General features: G+C 45.0%; 1 protein-coding gene across 8 annotated transcripts in view; it reads left to right on the top strand.

Moving 5' to 3' along the window:
* Positions 1 to 19,948, top strand: part of LOC135192841 (chromodomain-helicase-DNA-binding protein 1) — a 272,474-nt gene that overhangs the window by 125,286 nt on the left and 127,240 nt on the right. For all 8 annotated transcript variants that reach the window (XM_064176221.1, XM_064176217.1, XM_064176220.1 and 5 more), the window contains 4 exons: positions 15,858 to 16,007; positions 17,098 to 17,246; positions 17,497 to 17,593; positions 17,684 to 17,779. In XM_064176221.1, coding sequence (XP_064032291.1) covers positions 15,858 to 16,007; positions 17,098 to 17,246; positions 17,497 to 17,593; positions 17,684 to 17,779 — 492 coding nt within the window. The remainder of the gene's footprint in view (positions 1 to 15,857; positions 16,008 to 17,097; positions 17,247 to 17,496; positions 17,594 to 17,683; positions 17,780 to 19,948) is intronic.

The following is a 19,948-nucleotide window of genomic DNA, read 5'->3' as shown; positions in this document are numbered from 1 at the left end:
ATCTGATTGTGCAGGTCCTGCTCTGTTTACTGAGCCTCTACTATTTACCAACCAGGTAGCTTGTGCTAAATGTTTGTCCCAGTTTTTCAGAGTTCGAACCCCCATGGCTTTTAGGGTGGTTTTCAGCAAACCATTGTAACGCTCAATCTTCCCTGAAGCTGGTGCATAGTAGGGTATTGTCAAGGAACGGAGTTTAGGGGGATTTTGGGGAATAACATGCGAGGCCGATTTGTAAAAAAGCTTAAATGATTAATTACTAAAACACTAGAAATCCCCTTCCCCAAACTTATTTATAACTATCCCACATAAGTTCATGGTTCGCGGTTGCAAATTAAAACACAGAATGGCTAAAATGAAGAGAGTCTGTGATTTTAAGAGAGTTCATGAAGTCTTGAGAGATTATTCAGTCTTTAGATTAAGGTTTTATCAGTTACTCACTGTCCAAATGCAGTTCTGAGAAGTTTCGTAGAGTATTATGAATTCAAGGCGCGTTGTCCAGGCCTCTGCGAGTCCGGGCCGTGCTGAGCGCTGGCTTCTGAAGTTGACGAGGGTCGGGCGCTGCCATGCCGTCCCGAGCTGGCCGTAACTTTAATGCTGCGGTGTGAATGCCGAGCGATGCGTGTGCAGGCAAGGTATTATTCAGAAGGAGAGCAGGGAAGGGTGCTCAATTAAGGCAAATGCAGCATTTTTTATAGTGTTCAAAAGAGGTGCGTTCAGCCAGTGCAGGCGGACTTACGTTAGTTTTACAGATTGGTACAAAGTTATAATCAATTCGTACAATTGGATAATTCTTACCAAAACCAACCTGTAGAAACACCCAGGGGTCAGCCCCCAACAGATGTTCATCAGGTGTGAGAACCAAGGTCTTTATCCCAAAACATAGCCTATGTTTATGCCTCTGCCCCCCTGGGAAAGAGATCTTCTCAGGGCCGTTCGGCTCATGCAGGCAGATAGAAATATTGTTTTGGTTTTTCGATGGTTGGCCTTCATGCGAGCCATGACCCTGTGCACAAATGGGGCCTGCAAAAGGGCTCTTCTACCTTCCATGACAGGTATGTCCACTCAATACCACGCTCTTTGGCCCAGTTTTTCACAAGATTGTTCTTGAAATGAGAGCCATTGTCTGACTCGATTCTCTCTAGAGTTCCATGTCTCAACATGATTTGTCTTTCCAAGCTAAGAATGGTGATACGTGCAGTAGCATGTGGAACTGGATAGGTTTCCAACCATCCAGTGCTGGCCTCTATCACTGTTAGCACATACTGCTTGCCAAAACAAGATAGAGGTAAAGTGATGTAGTCAATCTGCCAGGCTTCACCATACTTGTACTTTGACCATCTCTCACCATACCATAAGGGCTTGATTCGCTTAGCCTGCTTAATAGCAGCACAAATGTCACAGTCATGGATGACTTGGGTGATAGCATCCATGGATAAGTCAATTGACCTATCGCGTGCCCATCAGTATGTTACATCTCTGCCTTGATGTCCAGATGAATCATGGGCCCACCGAGCTAGGAACAGTTCACCTTGGTGTTTCCAATCAAGGCCAAGATCAGAGATTGCATCAACTTGAGAAATCTTAGCAGCGTGTTCTGCCTGCTGGTTGTGTTGATGTTCCTCAGTGGATCTATTCTTAGGCACGTGTGCGTCTACGTGCCGCACCTTCACTGGAATTCTCTCTAGCCGTGCATCAATGTCCTGCCATAGATCAGCACACCAAATAGGCTTTCCTTTCCTCTGCCAACCATTTTTCTTCCAGTCCTTTGGCCAACCCCATAGAGCATTGGGTACCATCCATGAGTCGGTGTAGAGGTAAAGGATAGGCCAATTTTCACGTTCAGCCACATCAAGAGCAAGTTGGACAGCTTTTCCCTCAGCGAACTGACTGGATTCTCCTTCTCCATCTCTCACTTCGGTAACTCTGCTGGTAGAACTCCAGACTGCTGACTTCCATCTTCCCTTGTTCCCAACAAGACGACAGGAACCATCTGTGAACAAAGCATAGTTCTTTTCCTGATCAGAGAGATCACCATAGGGAGGAGCTTCTTCAGCACGAGTTATTTTCTCCTCTGGAGGTTTGGTACAGTCTGTGCCTTCCGGCCAGTTGGTGATCACCTCCACCAGACCAGGTCGATCAAGATCACCCATTTGTGCTTGCTGGGTTATCAAAGCCATCCATTTAGACCAAGTTGTATCTGTGGCATGATGCAGTGATGAACCTTTGCCCTTGAACATCCAGTTAAGAACTGGCAGTCTAGGAGCTAACAGCAACTGTGACTCAGTTCCAATCACTTCAGAAGCTGCTTTCACTCCTTCATATGCTGCTAGTATTTCTTTCTGTGTTGGGGTGTAATTTGCCTCTGAACCCCTGTAGCTACGTCCCCAGAAACCAAGTAGACGACCACATGTCTCGTTTAGAGCTCTCTGCCAAAGGCTCCAAATTGGACCATTGTCACTGGCAGCCACGTACAGAATGTTTTTAATGTCCGGACCAGATCTCACAGGTCCCAAGCCCACTGCATGGACTACTTCTCGTTTGATCTGATCAAAGGCTGCTTGTTGTTGAGGTCCCCACTCCAAATTGTTTCTCTTACGAGTCATATCATGCAGAGGTTTGACAATTTGACTGAAACCAGGAATATGTAGTCTCCAAAATCCCACTGCACCTAACAAAGAGAGAGTCTCCTTCTTACTGGTGGGAACTGCCATGGTGGAGACTTTGTTGATCACATCCTGAGGAATGTAACGGCGACCATCCTGCCACCGCGCTCCCAGAAACTGAATTTCTCTGGCAGGTCCTTTGACCTTGTTTCTTTTAATGGCAAAACCTGCTTGCAACAGAATGTCAATGATTTGGTTACCTTTCTCGAAGACTTCCTCAGCAGTTTGGCCCCACACAATGATGTCGTCGATGAATTGGATGTGCTCTGGAGCTTTACCTTTCTCCAGTGCATTGTGGATGACTGAGTGACAGATGGTTGAGTTGTGTTTCCACCCCTGAGGCAAACGGTTGAACTGGTACTGGATTCCTCTCCTGGTGAATGCAAACTGAGGCCTGCAGTCCTTTGCTATGGGCAGAGAGAGGAAAGCATTAGCAATGTCTATGGTAGCATACCATTTAGCCTCCTTTGATTCCAGCTTGTACTGGAGTTCCAGCATGTTCGGCACAGGTGTGCTCATGGGTGGAGTCACCTCGTTGAGGGCACAAAAATCAACTGTGAGTCTCCAGTCTCCGTTTTGTTTACGCACAGGCCAGATGGGACTGTTGAAAGGTGAATGAGCTTTCTCTATGACAGCCTGACTCTCCAGTTGACGAATCAGCTGATGAATGGGCAACAAAGAGTCACGGTTAGTTCTGTACTGCCTGTGATGAACAGTTTGAGTAGCAATTGGCACTTCCATATCCTCTATGTCATGATGTCCCACAACTGCAGATTTATCTGAAAATTCAGATCTAATGGACAATTTCAATTTACCATCCTCTATCTCTACAGATGCTATTTCAAAGAGCCCATTTGTGACCTTTAGGTTCTTTGAAACAACTTCGTCTCAAAAAGCCAATTCCCAGAATGCAAGGCGCATCAGGACCAGTTACAATAGTATGTTTCTTCCACTCTTTTCCAGTTAAAATTATCTCAGCCTGCAACTTGGCTAACTCTTGAGATCCGCCAGTGATTCCAAAAATAGATATGGACTCTGTCCCTTTGCAATTGGATGGCAACGAAGTACACTGGGCATCTGTGTCAACTATCGCCCTGTATTTCCAAAGTTTTGAACTGCCAGGCCACCTAATGAATGCATTCCAATAGATTCGGTTTTCTCCACTACCCCTTTCCTCCTCCTGGCTGGAGGCAGGGCACCCCTATTGCTGAACATGGCACGTGGGGTGTACACAATGATTGGTGGTGTTGTGAGAGAAATTGCAGTTTTTGGAATAATTGCAATTGCTTTGGGGAGCTGAAGAAGTGACAGCTACTTTTCTGGCATTGCTGCCTCTGTTTCTGCCACTCTGCAGTTCCCTGACTGTCTTTGAAAGAGCTGAAGTAGCTTGACCATCCCACTTGTTCATGTTCTCACTGTATTGGTCACGAAGAGTTACCCACACTGATGCACGTGATTGCTGATGTCTAGGTGGAATTTCTCTCCTCCTGGCCTGGAATTGCCTTGCAGGAGGTGGGCATCTGCTCCTGATTTCAGAAACATGCACCCATTCAGATGATGCAAGAATGGTATCCTTTACCAGATTGGCAATATTTTTAAGATCCTCCTTCAATTCTTTCATGCTATCTTTGATGCCATCCCTTACCTCTGTACCTAGAGTTTTTATAGCAGAGACTAGGGCAGAATGTGACAAGCTGTCCTCTATCTGCCTAAGCTGGTCAGTGCATTCACCAACAGTGAAAGACCTTCCATTATCACTCCTTGATAGAAACTTGCTGACCAAGTTGTTAGCATAGGATGAAGAAGCAAGCTTAATAAGCTTCTTCATGAGACCTGTTCCAAGAGGAATGTCATCAGGCTCATGTGTGCCATGATCTCCATAAAGCACTTCCTTCACAGCAAACTCCTTTAGAGGCTTAATCCCCTGCTCGGTGGTGTTCCACTTCTTGGCCGCCTATGGTAGATCATCTCGGGAATGATATCTCATAGCACAGCAAACAGGAGGCGTGTCCACAAGCTAACCTCACCAAGAGGACTTGCTAGATATTTGTCCACTCCACTCTCCTTAGTGAGTGGTCCTAGCTGCTTGGCAGACTTGTCTCCTACCTGCAGGGCATTGGCACCAATGCTATGGCATCTCAGTAGCCAGCCTAGAATTGGCTCTCCTGATTCCCTTGAGTATTCCTTCCTAACTTCCCTGACCTCTTTGAGGGGATCGTTGGAGTCCTGGATGTCATCCTCCTCCTCTTCCTCTTGTTGATCTGGATGTCCCTGGCCTAGAAACAGAACTTTCCTAAGAGCACTCTTAAACTCGTCAGAACCGTCCTCTTTCTTGGCAGCCAACCTCACAGAACTCCTCTCATCAGAGTACTGGGATCTAAGCATGTTTGCCAAGTCTCAAAGACTAAATGCCTCCTCTTCCTCCCCAGAGGTCCCCTCTCTTACATTCTCTTTTGAATCACACTTTGTCAAATGTGGCGTCTTAGCTTTCGCTTTAGCAGGCACCAAAAAGTCTTGAGTTGCCACAGACATTGACGTGTCTGCTGGAGGGTTTGAATCATTGGGGGTCTGGCCTGAGGCCCGTGAGTTTAAGTCTGCCTTAGAGCTAACAGGGTTCTGGTTGTCTGCTGGCTGGGGATTCGAGCTGCCTGAGTTACTGTTATTAGTGTTATTAGTTGAGGGAATATCCTGGCTTTGATTATTTCCCTGTGCTCCTGAGACTTCTACCAATCCTGCTGTGTTATCATTCACACTAGAAACATTGGGAGCTTTCCCAGAATCTGGAGAGGGAGGTGTAGTGGCTGTCCCTTGCTGGGAAGGAGGTGGTGTTCCTTGCTGTGCCCCTGAGTTATCTTTGTTTTGGTTTCCACTGGATTGTTTATCTTTCGTTTTGGACACAGAGACCTTCCTAGTTCTTACAGGCGTTGCATTCGAATTTTTCACACAGAATGTTAAAAGTATTATAAAATCAAAAATTATAAGATCTAGGATCACACACACCAGAAATGTTACAGTCTGACGTGAATAAAATTCTGAACAAGGGTCTGGCATCTCAGTTCTGGGTAGCATAACCTTCATCAATGCAGTAGATAAAGCAGTGCTTTGATTGCCTGTAATATTATTGGTAAATACCCCTGTAATATTACTAGTAAAATTTTCAGTGACATTAAAAACAGCATACCCAAGAATGAGATCGCCCCAGTTCCAGAAGGCAGATGTAAGTCTAGCTTTGACCTTCTTAAAAACTACATTAAGCAAGAAATAACAAATTTGGGCTTTGATCCAATTGTACACAAGAAAACAGAAAACAGGCCACACAATAGCCCCCCTAAGTAAAATACCTGCTTCATTAGCTTCATTCTAATTCCTAGAGTTAATTAACAATCACTCAAAATGAATTTGCCCCACATTGGGTGCCAAATAAAAATATGTGACGGTTTGGGTGTTCCCCGCCCCCCCACACTTTAGAAATCACTCAGACTAGCCTCAGTCGGCTCTGAAAATATGAATGAAGCTATTTATTTACAGCTAGCACAATATACAAGCAGATATTTACAGTATATACAATTATATGCAGGAATATACACAAGGTAAAAGGTAATACAGAAACACAACTCCCCTCCCAGAAACCTGAGTCCCCAGGAGGGGCTCTCAACCACCCCTCACCTTCCCCCTACGCCTCTCAACCTTATCCCAGTCCCAAGGAAGAATAGAGGTTCAGCCAGAGGTTAAGAAGCAAAGTGGGTTAGGCCAAATGGAAGGTGAGGTTAGGGAGTAAGATGTTGCTCAGCCAGCAGCTGAAGCGAGAGTGAGAGAAAATGGCGAGAGTGTTATCTAATGTTTTCTTTTCTTGTTCAGCAAGACTGTGAGCGATGTAGACATCACCACGGTTTTCCTTTTACAACCTGTAATCTAGTTCTTCTCACCAAAACATTCTAGCCTGCTTCAAACTAGCACAGTAAAGCATTTGACAATGTCCCATGTGACATCCTGTTTGCCAAATTGGCAAAGCATGAACTTGAGGGATGAACCACTCACTGGATAAGGAATTGACTGGATGGCCGCACTCAGAGAGATGCAGTCAACAGCTCAATGTCCAAATGGAGGCCAGTGACAAGTAGCATCCTTCAGGGGTGAGTACTGGGACCAGTGCTGTTTAACACCTTTGTCAGTGATATGGATAGTGGAATTGAGTGCACCCTCAGCAAGTTCACTGATGACACCATGCTGTGTGATCCAGTTGACATGCTGGAGGGAAGGGATGCCATCCAGAGGGACTTTGTCAGGCGTGAGAGGTGGACCCAAGCCAACCTCATGAAGTTCAACAAGGCCAAGTGCAAAGTCCCATACCTGGGTTGGGGCAATCTCAAGCACAAATACACACTGGGCAAGGAGTGGCTTGAGAGCAGTCTTGAGGAGAAGAACTTGGGGGTGCTGGTAGATGAGAAGCTCAATATGAGCCGCCAGTGTGCACTTACAGTCCAGAAAGCCAATCATGTCCTGGGCTGCATCAAAAGAATTGTGTCCAGCAGGATGAGGGAGGTGATTCTTCCCCTCTGCTCTTGTGAGACCCCACCTGGAGTACTGCATCCAGTTCTGGTGCTGGCAACACAAGAAGGACATGGAACTGTTGGAGCAGAGGAGGCCACAACTATGATCAGAGGGATGGAGCACCTCCCCTATGGGTACAGACTGTGAGAGTTGGGACTGTTCAGCCTAGAAAAGAGAAGGCTTCGGGGAGTCCTTACAGCAGCCTTCCAGTACCTGAAAGGCTTACAAAAAGCTAGGGAGGGACTTTTTACAATGGCCTGTAGTGATAGGATGAGAGGGAATAGTTTTGAGCTGGAAGAGGGGAGATTTAGACTGGAGATTAGGAAGAAATGCTATACAGTGAGGGTGGTGAGACACTGGAACAGGTTGCCCAGGGAGGTTGTGGATGCCCCCTCCCTGTAGGTATTCAAGGCCAGGTTGGATGAGGCCTTGAGAAACCTGGTCTAGTGGGACGTGTCCCTGCCCATAACCCCTTACAACCTTGACCATTCTATGATCTCTGGAAGCGAGGTTGGGCTTCACAGGAAGATTACAGAGCCATGGTTCATATATGCAGGGAAAAGGCACAAAAGGCCAAAGATCAATTAGAGTTGAAAGTGGCCAATGTGGTGTCAGACAACAAGAAAAAAAAGTATGTTAATAGCAAGAGGAAGTCTAAAGAAAATATTTGGATGATACTTGTTGAGGGTGGTCATCTGGCTGTTATAAATATGAAAATATGTCGATATATTAATAAAATATTAATTATTATGTATTAATATAAAACAATATCTGGAGCTTATTAACAATATTTGCAGGTTTGGATGTTCGGTGGTGGCAATTATAAACAGTTTAAAACAAAACCCAAATTCATAAACAGTATTTTAAACTGGAAAGAGTTTTTCTCAGCAATATGCCACTTAAATTGAGGTGGCAGGCTCAGAACTTTTACAAAACTTCTATAGAAAATGTTTAGTTTACTCACAAACTCAGTGTCCCAGAGTTGCAATATTTATAATCCAAAATAATGTGTGGATGCACAAAGATGGTTCCATCCACATGGAAACTGTGCCACATGGTGATGGGGCTGCTCCAGAGGAAAACTTTCTGGAGGTGTTGCTCCAGCGTCTGCGGGGCATGGCGATGCAGCTCTTTAGTGTGGGGGGGAAACTCCCTGACTCACAGAGTACTGCTGGACTGGCTTACCACCTGGACAAGGCAAGGTTCAGGCTCGAAGGTCAGTAGCAGTCTTGAGAGTGCGATGCGTGCGGGGCTGTCCAGTGTCCCCCTGCTCTCGCTTGCGGCAGAGGCTAGGCTCTGCTCATGATTAGCAGGGTGTGGTCCCCAGGTCTGTAACATGATTCTTGGATTCTTTGATCTTGGGGAACTTCATCTTACCACAGGTCTGCAAGCAACAGATGGGATACAACTGACACAGAAGGGGAGAAGGACCCTGGCACATATGCTGGCTGGGCTTGTTGAGAGGGCTTTAAACTAGAATGGAAGGGGGAGGGGGTTAAACACGACAGGACTAGAGATAAATCAAAGGAAATTGAGGATGGTAGGCTAGAGATAGGGGTAAAAGCAGCTGCCCAGCTGAAGTGCATGTACACTAATGCACGCAGCATGGGTAACAAACAAGAAGAGCTGGAAGCTCTGGTGTTGGAGGAAAACTATGATATTGTCGCCATCACTGAAACGTGATGGGATGGCTCACATGATTGGTGTGCTGTAATCAATGGCTACAGACACTTCAGGAGAGACAGGCAAGGGAGAAAAGGCGGGGGAGTGGCTCTGTATATTAGGGATGCTCTGGATGTCATGGAGGTAGAAATCAAGGATGACAAAGTTGAGTCATTATGGGTGAGAATTAAGGGGAGGGCCAACAAGACTGATATCCTGGTTGGAGTCTATTATAGACCACCCAATCAGGAAGAAGAGGTTGATTTATTACTCTTTAAACAACTGGAGGCTGCCTCAAGATCACCTGCCCTTGTTCTGGTGGGTGACTTTAACCTACCAGACATCTGCTGGGACTTAAACACTGCAGAGAAGAAGCAGTCTAGAAAGTTTCTAGAATGTGTGGAAGACAACTTCTTGTCCCAGCTGTTACGTGAGCCTACCAGGGGGGCAGCCCTGCTTGACCTGCTGCTCACAAATAAAGAGGGCCTGGTAGGGGATGTGGTGGTTGGAGGCTGCCTGGGGTCCAGTGACCATGAAATTATAAAGTTTTCAATACATGGAGAAACCAGGAGGGGCATCAACAGAACCTCCACACTGGACTTCCGAAGGGCAGACTTCAGCCTATTTAAGGAACTAATTCAGAAAGTTCCTTGGGAAAAAGCCCTTGAAAACAAAGGGGTCCAGGAAGGTTGGACCTACTTCAAGAAAGAACTTGTGAAGGCACAGGAGCAGGCAGTGCCATTGAGCCGGAAGACGAGACGACGAGGGAGGCAGCCAGACTGGATGGGCAGGGAGCTGCTGAAGGAATTAAAGATTAAAAAGAGAGTATATCACCTTTGGAAAAGAGGGGAGGTGTCCCAGGAAAAGTTCAAGGAAGTTGTTAGGTCTTGTAGAGGAAAAATTAGAGAGGCAAAAGCCTACTTGGAGCTTAGGCTGGCCATGGCTGTCAAGGAAAATAAAAAATGTTTCTTTAAATATATGAATGGCAAGAGAAGGGACAAGGACAACCTCCAGTCCTTATTATATAGAGAGGGGAATATAGTGACGAAGGACGAGGAAAAGGCATAGGTGCTTAACACCTTCTTTGCCTCAATCTTCAATAGTGGGACAGGTTGTCTCCAGGACAGCTGGACTCCTGAAGTGGTGGATGGAGTCAGGGACCAGTATAATCCCCCTCTAATCCATGAGGAAGAAGTAAGGGACCTGCTAAGAGACTTGGATCCCCACAAGTCCATGGGACCGGATGGGATCCACCCTAGGGTGCTGAGAGAGCTGGCAGATGAGCTGGCCAAGCCACTCTCCATAATTTTATCAGCAGTCCTGGCTCAATGGAGAGGTCCCCGAAGACTGGAAGCTGGCCAATGTGATACCCATTCACAAGAAGGGTCGTAAGGAGGAGCCAGAAAACTACAGACCTGTGAGACTGACCTGAGTGCCAGGCAAGGTCATGGAACAGGTCATCTTGGGTGCCATCACAAAGCACCTACAGGATGGCCAAGGGATCAGGCCCAGCCAGCATGGGTTTAGGAAGGGCAGGTCCTGCCTGACGAACCTGATCTCCTTTTATGATCAGGTTACCCGCCTGGTGAATGTGGGGAAGGCTGTGGATGTAGTCTACTTGGACTTCAGCAAAGCCTTTGACACTGTCTGCCACGAGAAGCTCCTAGCCAAGCTGGCAGCTCATGGTTTGGACAGATTCACTCTGTGCTGGGTCAAGAACTGGCTGGATGGCAGAGCCCAGAGAGTGGTGGTGAATGGTGCCACATCCAGTTGGCAGCCAGTCACTAGTGGTGTTCCCCAAGGATCAGTGCTGAGCCCAGTCCTGTTCAGTATCTTTATTGATGATCTGGATGAGGGCATTGAGTCCAGCATCAGAAAGTTTGCAGATGACACCAAGCTAGGAGCAGGTGTTGACCTGTTGGAAGGTAGGAGAGCCCTGCAGAGGGACCTGGACAGGCTGGATGGGTGGGCAGAGGCCAATGGGATGAGATTTAACAAGGCCAAGTGCAGGATTCTGCACTTTGGCCACAACAACCCCAAGCAGCTCTATAGGCTGGGGACTGAGTGGCTGGAGAGCAGCCAGGAGGAAAGGGACCTGGGGGTAGTGATAGATAGTAGGCTGAAGTCGAGCCAACAGTGTGCCCAGGTGGCCAAGAGAGCCAATGGCATCCTGGCCTGCATCAGGAATAGTGTGGCCAGTAGGACAAGGGAGGTTATTCTTCCCCTGTACTCAGCACTGGTCAGACCACACCTTGAGTACTGTGTCCAGTTCTGGGCCCCTCAATTCAGGAAAGATGTTGAGGTGCTGTAGCATGTCCAGAGAAGGGCAACAAAGCTGGTGAGGGTCCTGGAACACAAACCCTATGAGGAGAGGCTGAGGGAGCTGGGGTTGTTTAGCCTGGAGAAGAGGAGGCTCAGGGGTGATCTTATTACTGTCTACAACTACCTGAAGGGACATTGTAGACAGGTGGGGGTTGGCCTCTTCTCCCAGGCAACCAGCAATAGAACAAGGGGACACAGTCTTAAATTGTGTCGGGGTTGGTCTAGGCTGGATGTTAGGAGGAAGTTCTTCACAGATAGAGAGAGAGTGATTTCCCATTGGAATGGGCTGCCCAGGAAGGTGGTGGAATCACTGTCCCTGGAGGTCTTTAAGAAAAGCCTGAATGAGGCACTTAGTGCCATGGTCTAGTTGACTGGATGGGGCTGGGTGATAGGTTGGACTGGATGATCTTGGAGGTCTCTTCCAACCTGGTTGATTCTATGATTCTATGATTCTATGATACAGCCAGGCTGCAGCCGGGTTCATCTGGGTTGCATGGTCCACGGCTGCGACCCGATACGGCTTCACTTGTAGCCAGGCAACGTCTACTGATTGCCAAAGGTGGCTGCTTCCCAGTTCAGGGCAAAATAGACCTTGGACCCCGTCTCATTTTTTGAGACGGGCAGCTCCTGGTGTCTCCCACTCACGATCCACGGGCAAAGCAGGCTTTTCAGCTACACAGGGCAGGGAGTAAACAAGGCACAGGCAGCAACAACAACAACAATGCTTGTTTACCAAAATCTCTGAATTCAAACATTGCCGAAATAATGTTTGGCCAATAGCAATAGAGAATAACACAAACATTAACCAGTAATCTTCTATTTTGAGCAAAAATAGAAGATGTACTGCTCAGCATCAAGCCCTCCAGAGGTAAATCCTCTTAACCCTGTTTGCCAACACAAAGGCAGTTTCCAAAACAAGTCCTGTTGTTCAGACTCCTAGATGCCAAGGCCTTTGTCTGTTTCCTGCCTTGCCCAGACCCAGGAAAGAGGGAAGGGGGAAGGAAAGTTTGTGACATGTAGGGACATGTCTTGGACATATTTTGGACAGTTTTGGGGACTTCCACCATACTGACAAATAGGGAAGAAGAAAAAGGAGAGGCATTCAATGCTTTTTTCCCCTCAGTCTTTAATACTGATTGATCTTGGGCTGTCCAATCCTCCAAGTTGGAAGACCATGAGTACAGGAACAGTGACTTTACATTTCTGGCCACTGAAATTGTAACGACCATTGGTATCATCTGAATGTTCACAAGTCCATGGGACCTGATGGGATTCAACCCAGATTACTGAAGGAGCTAGTGGATGTTATGGCAGGACCCCTCTCAATCATATACCAAAGGTCTTGGGAATCTGGGGAGGTCCCTACTGACTGAAAGCTAGCCAATGGAATTCCAGTTTGCAAAAAAAAGAGGGTAATAGAAGATCCAGAGACCTACAGAGCTGTTAGTCTAACCTCAGTACACAGAAAAATTTATGGAGAAGATCATACTAGGTACTACTGAAAGGTATTTAAAGGACAATGCAATCACCAGGCACAGTCAACATGGGTTCAAAAGAAAATGTCCTGTTTAAGTAATTTAAGATCCTTCTACAATAAGATTACCTGCCTAGTGGATGGAGGGAAGGTGGTGGATGTAGTTTTTCAGGATTTTGGTAAGCCTTTTGGTATTGTCCCTCACAGCACCCTAATGGACAAATTATCCAACTGTGAGATGAGCAGGTACACAGTGCAGTGACCTGCTTAGTGAATGAGGGAAAGACTGTGGATGTTGTTTACCTGGACTTCAATAAAACTTTTGATGCTATTTCCCACAGCATCCTCCTGGGGTGCTGGTGGTTTGGAAACTGGAAATGAGCCAGCCTTGCAGCCCAGAAGGCAAATCACATCCTGGACTGCATCAAAAGAAGCTTGGCCAGCAGATTGAGAGAGGCAATTCTGCCACTCTGCTCTGGTGGGACCTCACTTGGAGTACTGTGTCCAGCTATGGCACCCCCAACAGAAGAGGGACATAAGCCTGCTGGAGCAGGTCCAGAGGAGGGACACAAAGATGATCAGAAGGTTGGAGCACCTCTCCTATGAAGATGGGCTGAGAAAGTTAACGTTATTCATCCTAGAGAAGGCTCTGGGGAGACATTACAACTACATTTCAATAACATCCAAAAGTATCTCAACGAGCTTGAGAAGTTGGCCAGTGCAATCTGCATGAGGTTCAACAAATCAAAGTACAAGGTCCTGCATCTGTGTCAGACCAATTCCAGGCACAAATTGAGGCTGAGTGCAGAGTGGGTTGAGAATAGCCCTGAAGAAAAAGACTTGGGTGTGCTGATTGATGAGAAGCTCAACATCTGCCATCAGTGCCCTCATGCAGCACAGAAGGCAAATCGTATCCTAGACTGCATCAAGAGGAGTGTGGCCAGCGGGTCAAGAGAGGGGATTCTTCCCCTTTATTCTGCTCTTGTGAGACCCCACCTTGAACACTGCATTTAGTTCTTGTGTCCCCAACATAAAAAGGACACAGAGCTGTTGGAGTGAGTCCAGAGGAGGGCTACAAAAATGATCCAAGGGCTGGAGCACCTCTGCTATGAGGATAGGCTGAGGGAGCTGGGGTTGTTCAGTCTAGAGAAGAGAAGACTCTGGAGGGATCTTATAGCTGCCTTCCAATACCTGAAGGCATCCCACAGGAAGGCTAGGGAGGAACTTTTCATACTTTTTATACTTTTCATGAGGGTGTCTAACAATAGGACAAGGGGGAGAACAGGGTTAGACTGTATCTTAGGAAGTAGTTCTTCATTATGAGTGTGGTAAGACACTGGAACAGGCTGCCCATGGAGGTTGTGAATGCCTCCTCTCTGGGAGTGTTTAAGGACAAGTTGGATGAGACCTTGAGCAGCTGAGTCCAGTTGAGAGGCATCCCTGCCCATGGCAAAGAGGTTGGACTCTAAGGTCCCTTCCAACCTAAACCATTCTATGATTCTCTGATTCTATAAATATCTGAAGGAGGCCTACAGAAAAGCTGTGGAAAGACTATTTAAAAGGGCACATAGCAATAGATGAGGGGCAATGGTATGAAACTGGAGCAGGGGTGATTTAGGTTAGACATAAGGAAGGAGATCTTTACAATAGGAGTAGTAAAATACCAGAACAGATTTCCCAAGGATGTGGTTGAGGCCCTATCCCTGCAGACATTCAAGATCAGACTTGATGTGTCCCTGGGTATCCTGATCTAGTTGGAGGTGTCCCTGCTAACTGCAGGGGGATTGGACAAGATGACCTTTGAGAGTCCCTTCCAACCCAATGCAATCAGTGAATCTGTGGAGAAACTGGCTGCTCATAGCTTGGATGGGTGGATGCTTCTGTGGGATAAGAACTGTCTGGATAGCCAGGCCCAAAGATTGGTGGGGAATGGAGTTGAATTCAGTTTGTAGCCGATCACTAGTGGGGTTCCCCAGGGCTCAGTACTGGGGTCAGTTCTCTTTAATATATTTGTCAATTATTGGAATGGGGGAATTGAGTGCACTCCCAGTAAATTTGCAGATGACACCAAATTGGGTGAAAGTGTTGATCTGCTTGAGAGCAGGAAGGCTCTGCAGAGGGATCTGGCCAGGATGGATCGATGGGCCAAGGTCAGTTGTAGGAGATTTAACAAGATCAGGTCCTGCACCTGGGTCACAACAACACCATGCAGCACTACAGGCTTGGGGCAGAGTGGCTGGAAAGCTGCCTGGCAGAAAAGGACCTGGAGGTTCTGGTTGACAGCCTTCTGAACATGAGCCAGCAGTCTGTCCAGGTGGACAAAAAGGCCAATAACATCCTGGCCATCAGAACACCATCAGCAGTGGTGTGGCCAGCAGGAACAGGAAAGTGATTATGCCCCTGTGCTCAGCACTGGTGAGACTGCACCTCAAATGCTGTCTTCAGTTTTGGGCCTCTCACTACTAGAAGGACACTGAGGTGCTGGAGTGTGTCCAGAGAAGGACAACAAAGGAGGTGAAGAGTCTGGAGAACAGGTCTAGTGAGAAGCAGCTGAGGAAACTGGGGTCTTTTAGTCTGGAGAAGAGGAGGCTGAGGAAAGACCTCCTTGCTCTCTACAATTCCCTGAAAGGAGGCTGGAGTGAGGTGGGAGTTGGTCTCTTCTCCCTAATATCAGGTGACAGAACAATAGGAAAGGGCCTGAAATTGTGCCAGGGAGGATTAGGTTGGAGATTAGGGAAAAATATCTTTACAGAAAGAGTGGTCAGGGATTGGAACAGGCTGTCCAGGGAGATGGTGGATTCACCATCCCTGGAGGTATTCAAAAAATGTGTGGACATGGGACTTCAGGAGAAATTCTGACTTGACATTAGGAAACATTTGGACAATGGTCTTAACAACATGCTTTAACTCTTGGTCAGCCTTGGAGTGGTCAGACAGTTTGACTAGATGATTATAGGTCACTTCCAATTGAAATAGTCTAGTCTATTCTAATAGTGATCAACTGGCACTAGCCATGGGTAGCACCTTATTTATTTAAAGTCAGTCAAACATCTTTATCATATACTTAAAGAAGTGTATGAGTTCATAGTCTGTTCCACAGAGCATATAAAGAAGTATCATATTGTTTCCTGGAAGAAGTATTATAGCCAGTATATATAAAGCTATTTCTTATTTCATAATTTCAGGACTTCTGCTTCTTGTTGTCTACCAGAGCTGGAGGGTTAGGTATAAACTTGGCATCTGCTGACACTGTAGTTATATTTGATTCTGACTGGAATCCGCAGAATGATCTGCAAGCACAGGCTAGAGCTCATAGGATTGGACAGAAGAAACAGGTATGTACACTTGTCTTTTAAGCTCCAAACCTGAAGGAGGGTTTCATCTGGTAGCCATAAACTGTCTGTCTGGACCATCACAGTCCTCACGTATTTTGAGAATAACAAGTACCTGCCAAGAATGTCTGAAGATGTTAATAATGCAAATTTGGCTTTAAAAATAATTAAATGTCCCTACAGAGAGATTGCACAACAGCTGTAGTATATGGATGAGTAAGGAGGAGTTGTGGACTTGTAACTGCTATACTTCGTGCACATCTGTTTTATTTAAATACCTTGTAGTCCTCTTTGCAGTTCTTCCTTGCAGAAGACTTCAAGTATTAATCAGATATAACACTTTTCCTTGTGGCCATGCCTGTGCCTAATCACAGAAGTTTAAAGAGGAGAGGTCTAAGATTTTTTTTTTAAATAATTGTAATGGGTTGAGGAACTTCCCCCCACAAGTGAAATTTTACCAGACCAGCTCAGACAGCTTGGAAGTAAGATAAAGCTATATTTACATCAAAGATAAATTTTAAAAGCATATATGCACAATATATTTGCATGTATTTACAATTATATACAATTTAGAAATACAGAAATACAAATTCCCTCCTGGACAAAGAAGAAAAGCCCAGAAGGAGCTCAATGCCACCCTCTCTCTCTCTCCCAGACAGAAAACAATCAGCAAAGCTTACTTGTTATCCGTTCACCAAGGTTAATGGAAGATATTAGAGAGGAATGAAGAGATCTGAAGGGAACAGATGCTGAAAAGCAAAAAGGAAGAAATTGTTTATACTTTGGCTTTTTATCCTTTTTAGCAAACCAATGAATGATATAGACTTTATCATTATTATTCTTCTACAACCAATGATCTAATCTCTCATTAGAATATTTCAATTAGTCTCAAACCAGCACAATAATTTATGTAGAGACTATGGTAACCATTAGTTTAATATATGAAATACAAGTTCAATAAGATTTAGAAGATTTTTGATCACAACTAACACTTCTGTTGTTGCTTAAGGGTTTTCTGTTAACTACATCTGAATATTGTTTTCATGTGTACTTTTTGAGCATGTAAATAAAGTCTTGTTTATAATATGCATAGGTAAATATTTATCGGCTAGTCACAAAAGGATCAGTAGAAGAAGATATTCTTGAAAGAGCTAAGAAAAAGATGGTGTTAGATCACTTAGTAATTCAAAGAATGGACACTACAGGGAAAACCATCCTACATACAGGCTCTACTCCTTCCAGGTATATTTGTTTACTCTTTCATACAAACTTAAGTATACACAACCATATCAGTAGAAATGCAAGTCATTTTACTTGGTTAATAAAAGGCAAAAAAAATATGCTAAGGAGTTACCTAAGTAAAGAGTGCAAAGTATATTGTCTGTACATTTAAAAAAATGTATTAAATATAGCTTTTAAGTCAAAATCAAGTTTAAATGATTAAAAAAATCACTAAGATAAATGTGTTTATCTGAAATTTTCTGTGTTTCAGCTCACCACCTTTTAATAAGGAAGAGTTATCAGCAATTTTGAAGTTTGGTGCTGAGGAACTTTTTAAAGAACCTGAAGGGGAAGAAGAGGAGCCTCAGGTAAAAGGAACATTTAATCTACACTTGATGGACAGAGAAACTAAAAATATGTCTTAATTGTTTTGTTGTAAAGATAAACTTCTGTTTCAGGAAATGGATATAGATGAAATCCTAAAGAGAGCTGAAACTCGAGAAAATGAGCCAGGCCCATTAACTGTAGGAGATGAGTTGCTTTCACAGTTCAAGGTATTGCTCTGTTCTCTCCTTCTTCCCTTACTTTCCTTTATAAATACTACTTTTTCTTCTTTTGTACACCTATTAATCTTTTCTTCATTTTTATGAAACAGGCACAACAATAAGTCAACTCTGTCACAGAATGTCTTTTCACCTATGCAGAGTAATTACTGCCAGTGCAAACATTTAAAAATACATTATGTACTTTGCTGACAAAAATAGAAATTCACGAATAAGTTAGTCTTTGATTTAATTATTAGAATACTAGGGAGAGCTAAATTTCATTTAATGCTTTATGTTGTTAAGCACCTGTACTTCTGAAAACAGATAATAAAGTTTGGAGTACTTAGGTGGTGACTTTTAGAAATTCTTTTCAGCCCTCATGTAAATGTGAATGCCAGATATGCTGACATGTATAACATTTAAAATATGAAGTGGATCCCAATTCTGTGGTGGTTTGGTTGGGTTTTTTTTGTTACATCTTTTTGTTGTTGTTTAGATTTGTTGTGTGTGGTTGATACAAAATCAATATCTAATATTAATTATTATTGTTGTTTATGATTATCAAATATTATTTATTAATATTCAAATTTCAGGAAAATCCTGTAAAATTCATTTGGATTTTCAGGCAACAATAAGTATTTGCACACAGGGTATTTATAAACACAGAATTAAACAGTTTAAACAACCAGAATGTGGAAAATAGGAACACGAAGTATAGGAACTGTTCCTGGCACCAGATCTACTGGCGACAGATGGAGTTCATCTGTCCCATAAGGGAACAAGAATCCTTGCACATGAGATGGCTGGGCACATCGACAAGGCTTTAAACTATTTTCAAAGGAGGATGGGGATGTAGCTGGCCTTGATGAGAATCCTGGGGGTAGTAGTCAATCACTTGTGGAGCAGTGTCTTGGTATCTTAAACAAGAAGGACTTCCCCCCCACCAAGGTTTAAAATGATGTACTCAACTCCCCCCCTGAAATGTTTATACACCAATGCACGCAGCATGGGCAATAAACAGGAGGAGCTGGAGGCCATTGTACTACAGGGTAACTATGATATAGCAGCCATCACAGAAATTTGGTGGGATGACTCCCACTACTGGAGCGCTACAATTGAAGGGTACCAACTCTTCAGAAGAGATAGGCAAGGTAGAAGAGGTGGTGGAGTGACCCTCTATGTTAGGGAAGCATATGAAGCTACACAAATTAATGAAAGTGATGATAGGGTCAAGCCATTATGGGTGAGAATCAGGAGTAAGGACAGCAAGAGCAATACTGTGATGGAAATATGCTATAGACCACCCAATGAGGATGAAGAGGTAGATAAAATTTGTTATAAGCAGTTGAGAGAGGTCTCATAATCGCTGTCCCTTGTTCTTGTGGGAGACTTCAACTTCCCAGATGTCTGCTGGAAATACAATACAGCAGTGAGGAAACAGTCCTAGAGATTCCTGGAGTGTGTGGAGGATAACTTCCTTACACAATTGGTGAGAGACCCAACCAGGGAAGGTGCCCTCCTGGATCTGCTTCTTGTGAACAGAGAAGAACTAGTGGGGGGAAGTAAAGTTTGGAGAATGTCTGGGGCTCAGCGGTCACGAGGTGGTTGAGTTCTCTATCCTTGGGGAAAAAAGGTGAGGGGTTAATAAAACAGCCACCTTGGACTTCTGGAGGGCAAACTTTGGCCTGTTTAGGAGGCTGATGGACAATGTCCTTTGGGAAGCTATCCTGAAGAATTTAGGAGTCCAGGAGGGTTGGATTCACTTCAGGAGGGAAGTCTTAAAGGCACAGGAGCAGCCTGTGCCTGTGTGCCAAAAGACAAGTTGTCAGGGAAGGCATCCGGCCTGGCTAAAAAGGGACCTTTGGCTGGACCTCAGGAACAAAAGGAGAGACTATGGCCTGTGGAAGAGGGGGCAGGGCTCTCGTGAGGACTATAAAGATGTAGCGAAACTATGTAGGGAGAAAATGAGGAGAGCCAAAGCACAGCTAGAGCTTAACCTAGCTACAGCTGTTGAAGATAATAAAAAATGTTTCTATAAATTCATTCACAACAAGAGGAGGACTAGAGAAAATCTCCATGCCCTGTTGAATGCAGATGCAAACCTAGTGACTGAGGACGAGGAGAAGGCTGAGGTGCTCAATGCCTACTTTGCCTCGGTCTTTAGCACTGGATCCAGCA

This window comes from Pogoniulus pusillus, chromosome W (genome assembly GCF_015220805.1).
Source record: "Pogoniulus pusillus isolate bPogPus1 chromosome W, bPogPus1.pri, whole genome shotgun sequence".
Lineage (NCBI taxonomy): Eukaryota > Metazoa > Chordata > Aves > Piciformes > Lybiidae > Pogoniulus > Pogoniulus pusillus.
Note: the sequence above shows the minus strand (reverse complement) of the source record. Positions and strands in the feature narration are given on the sequence as shown.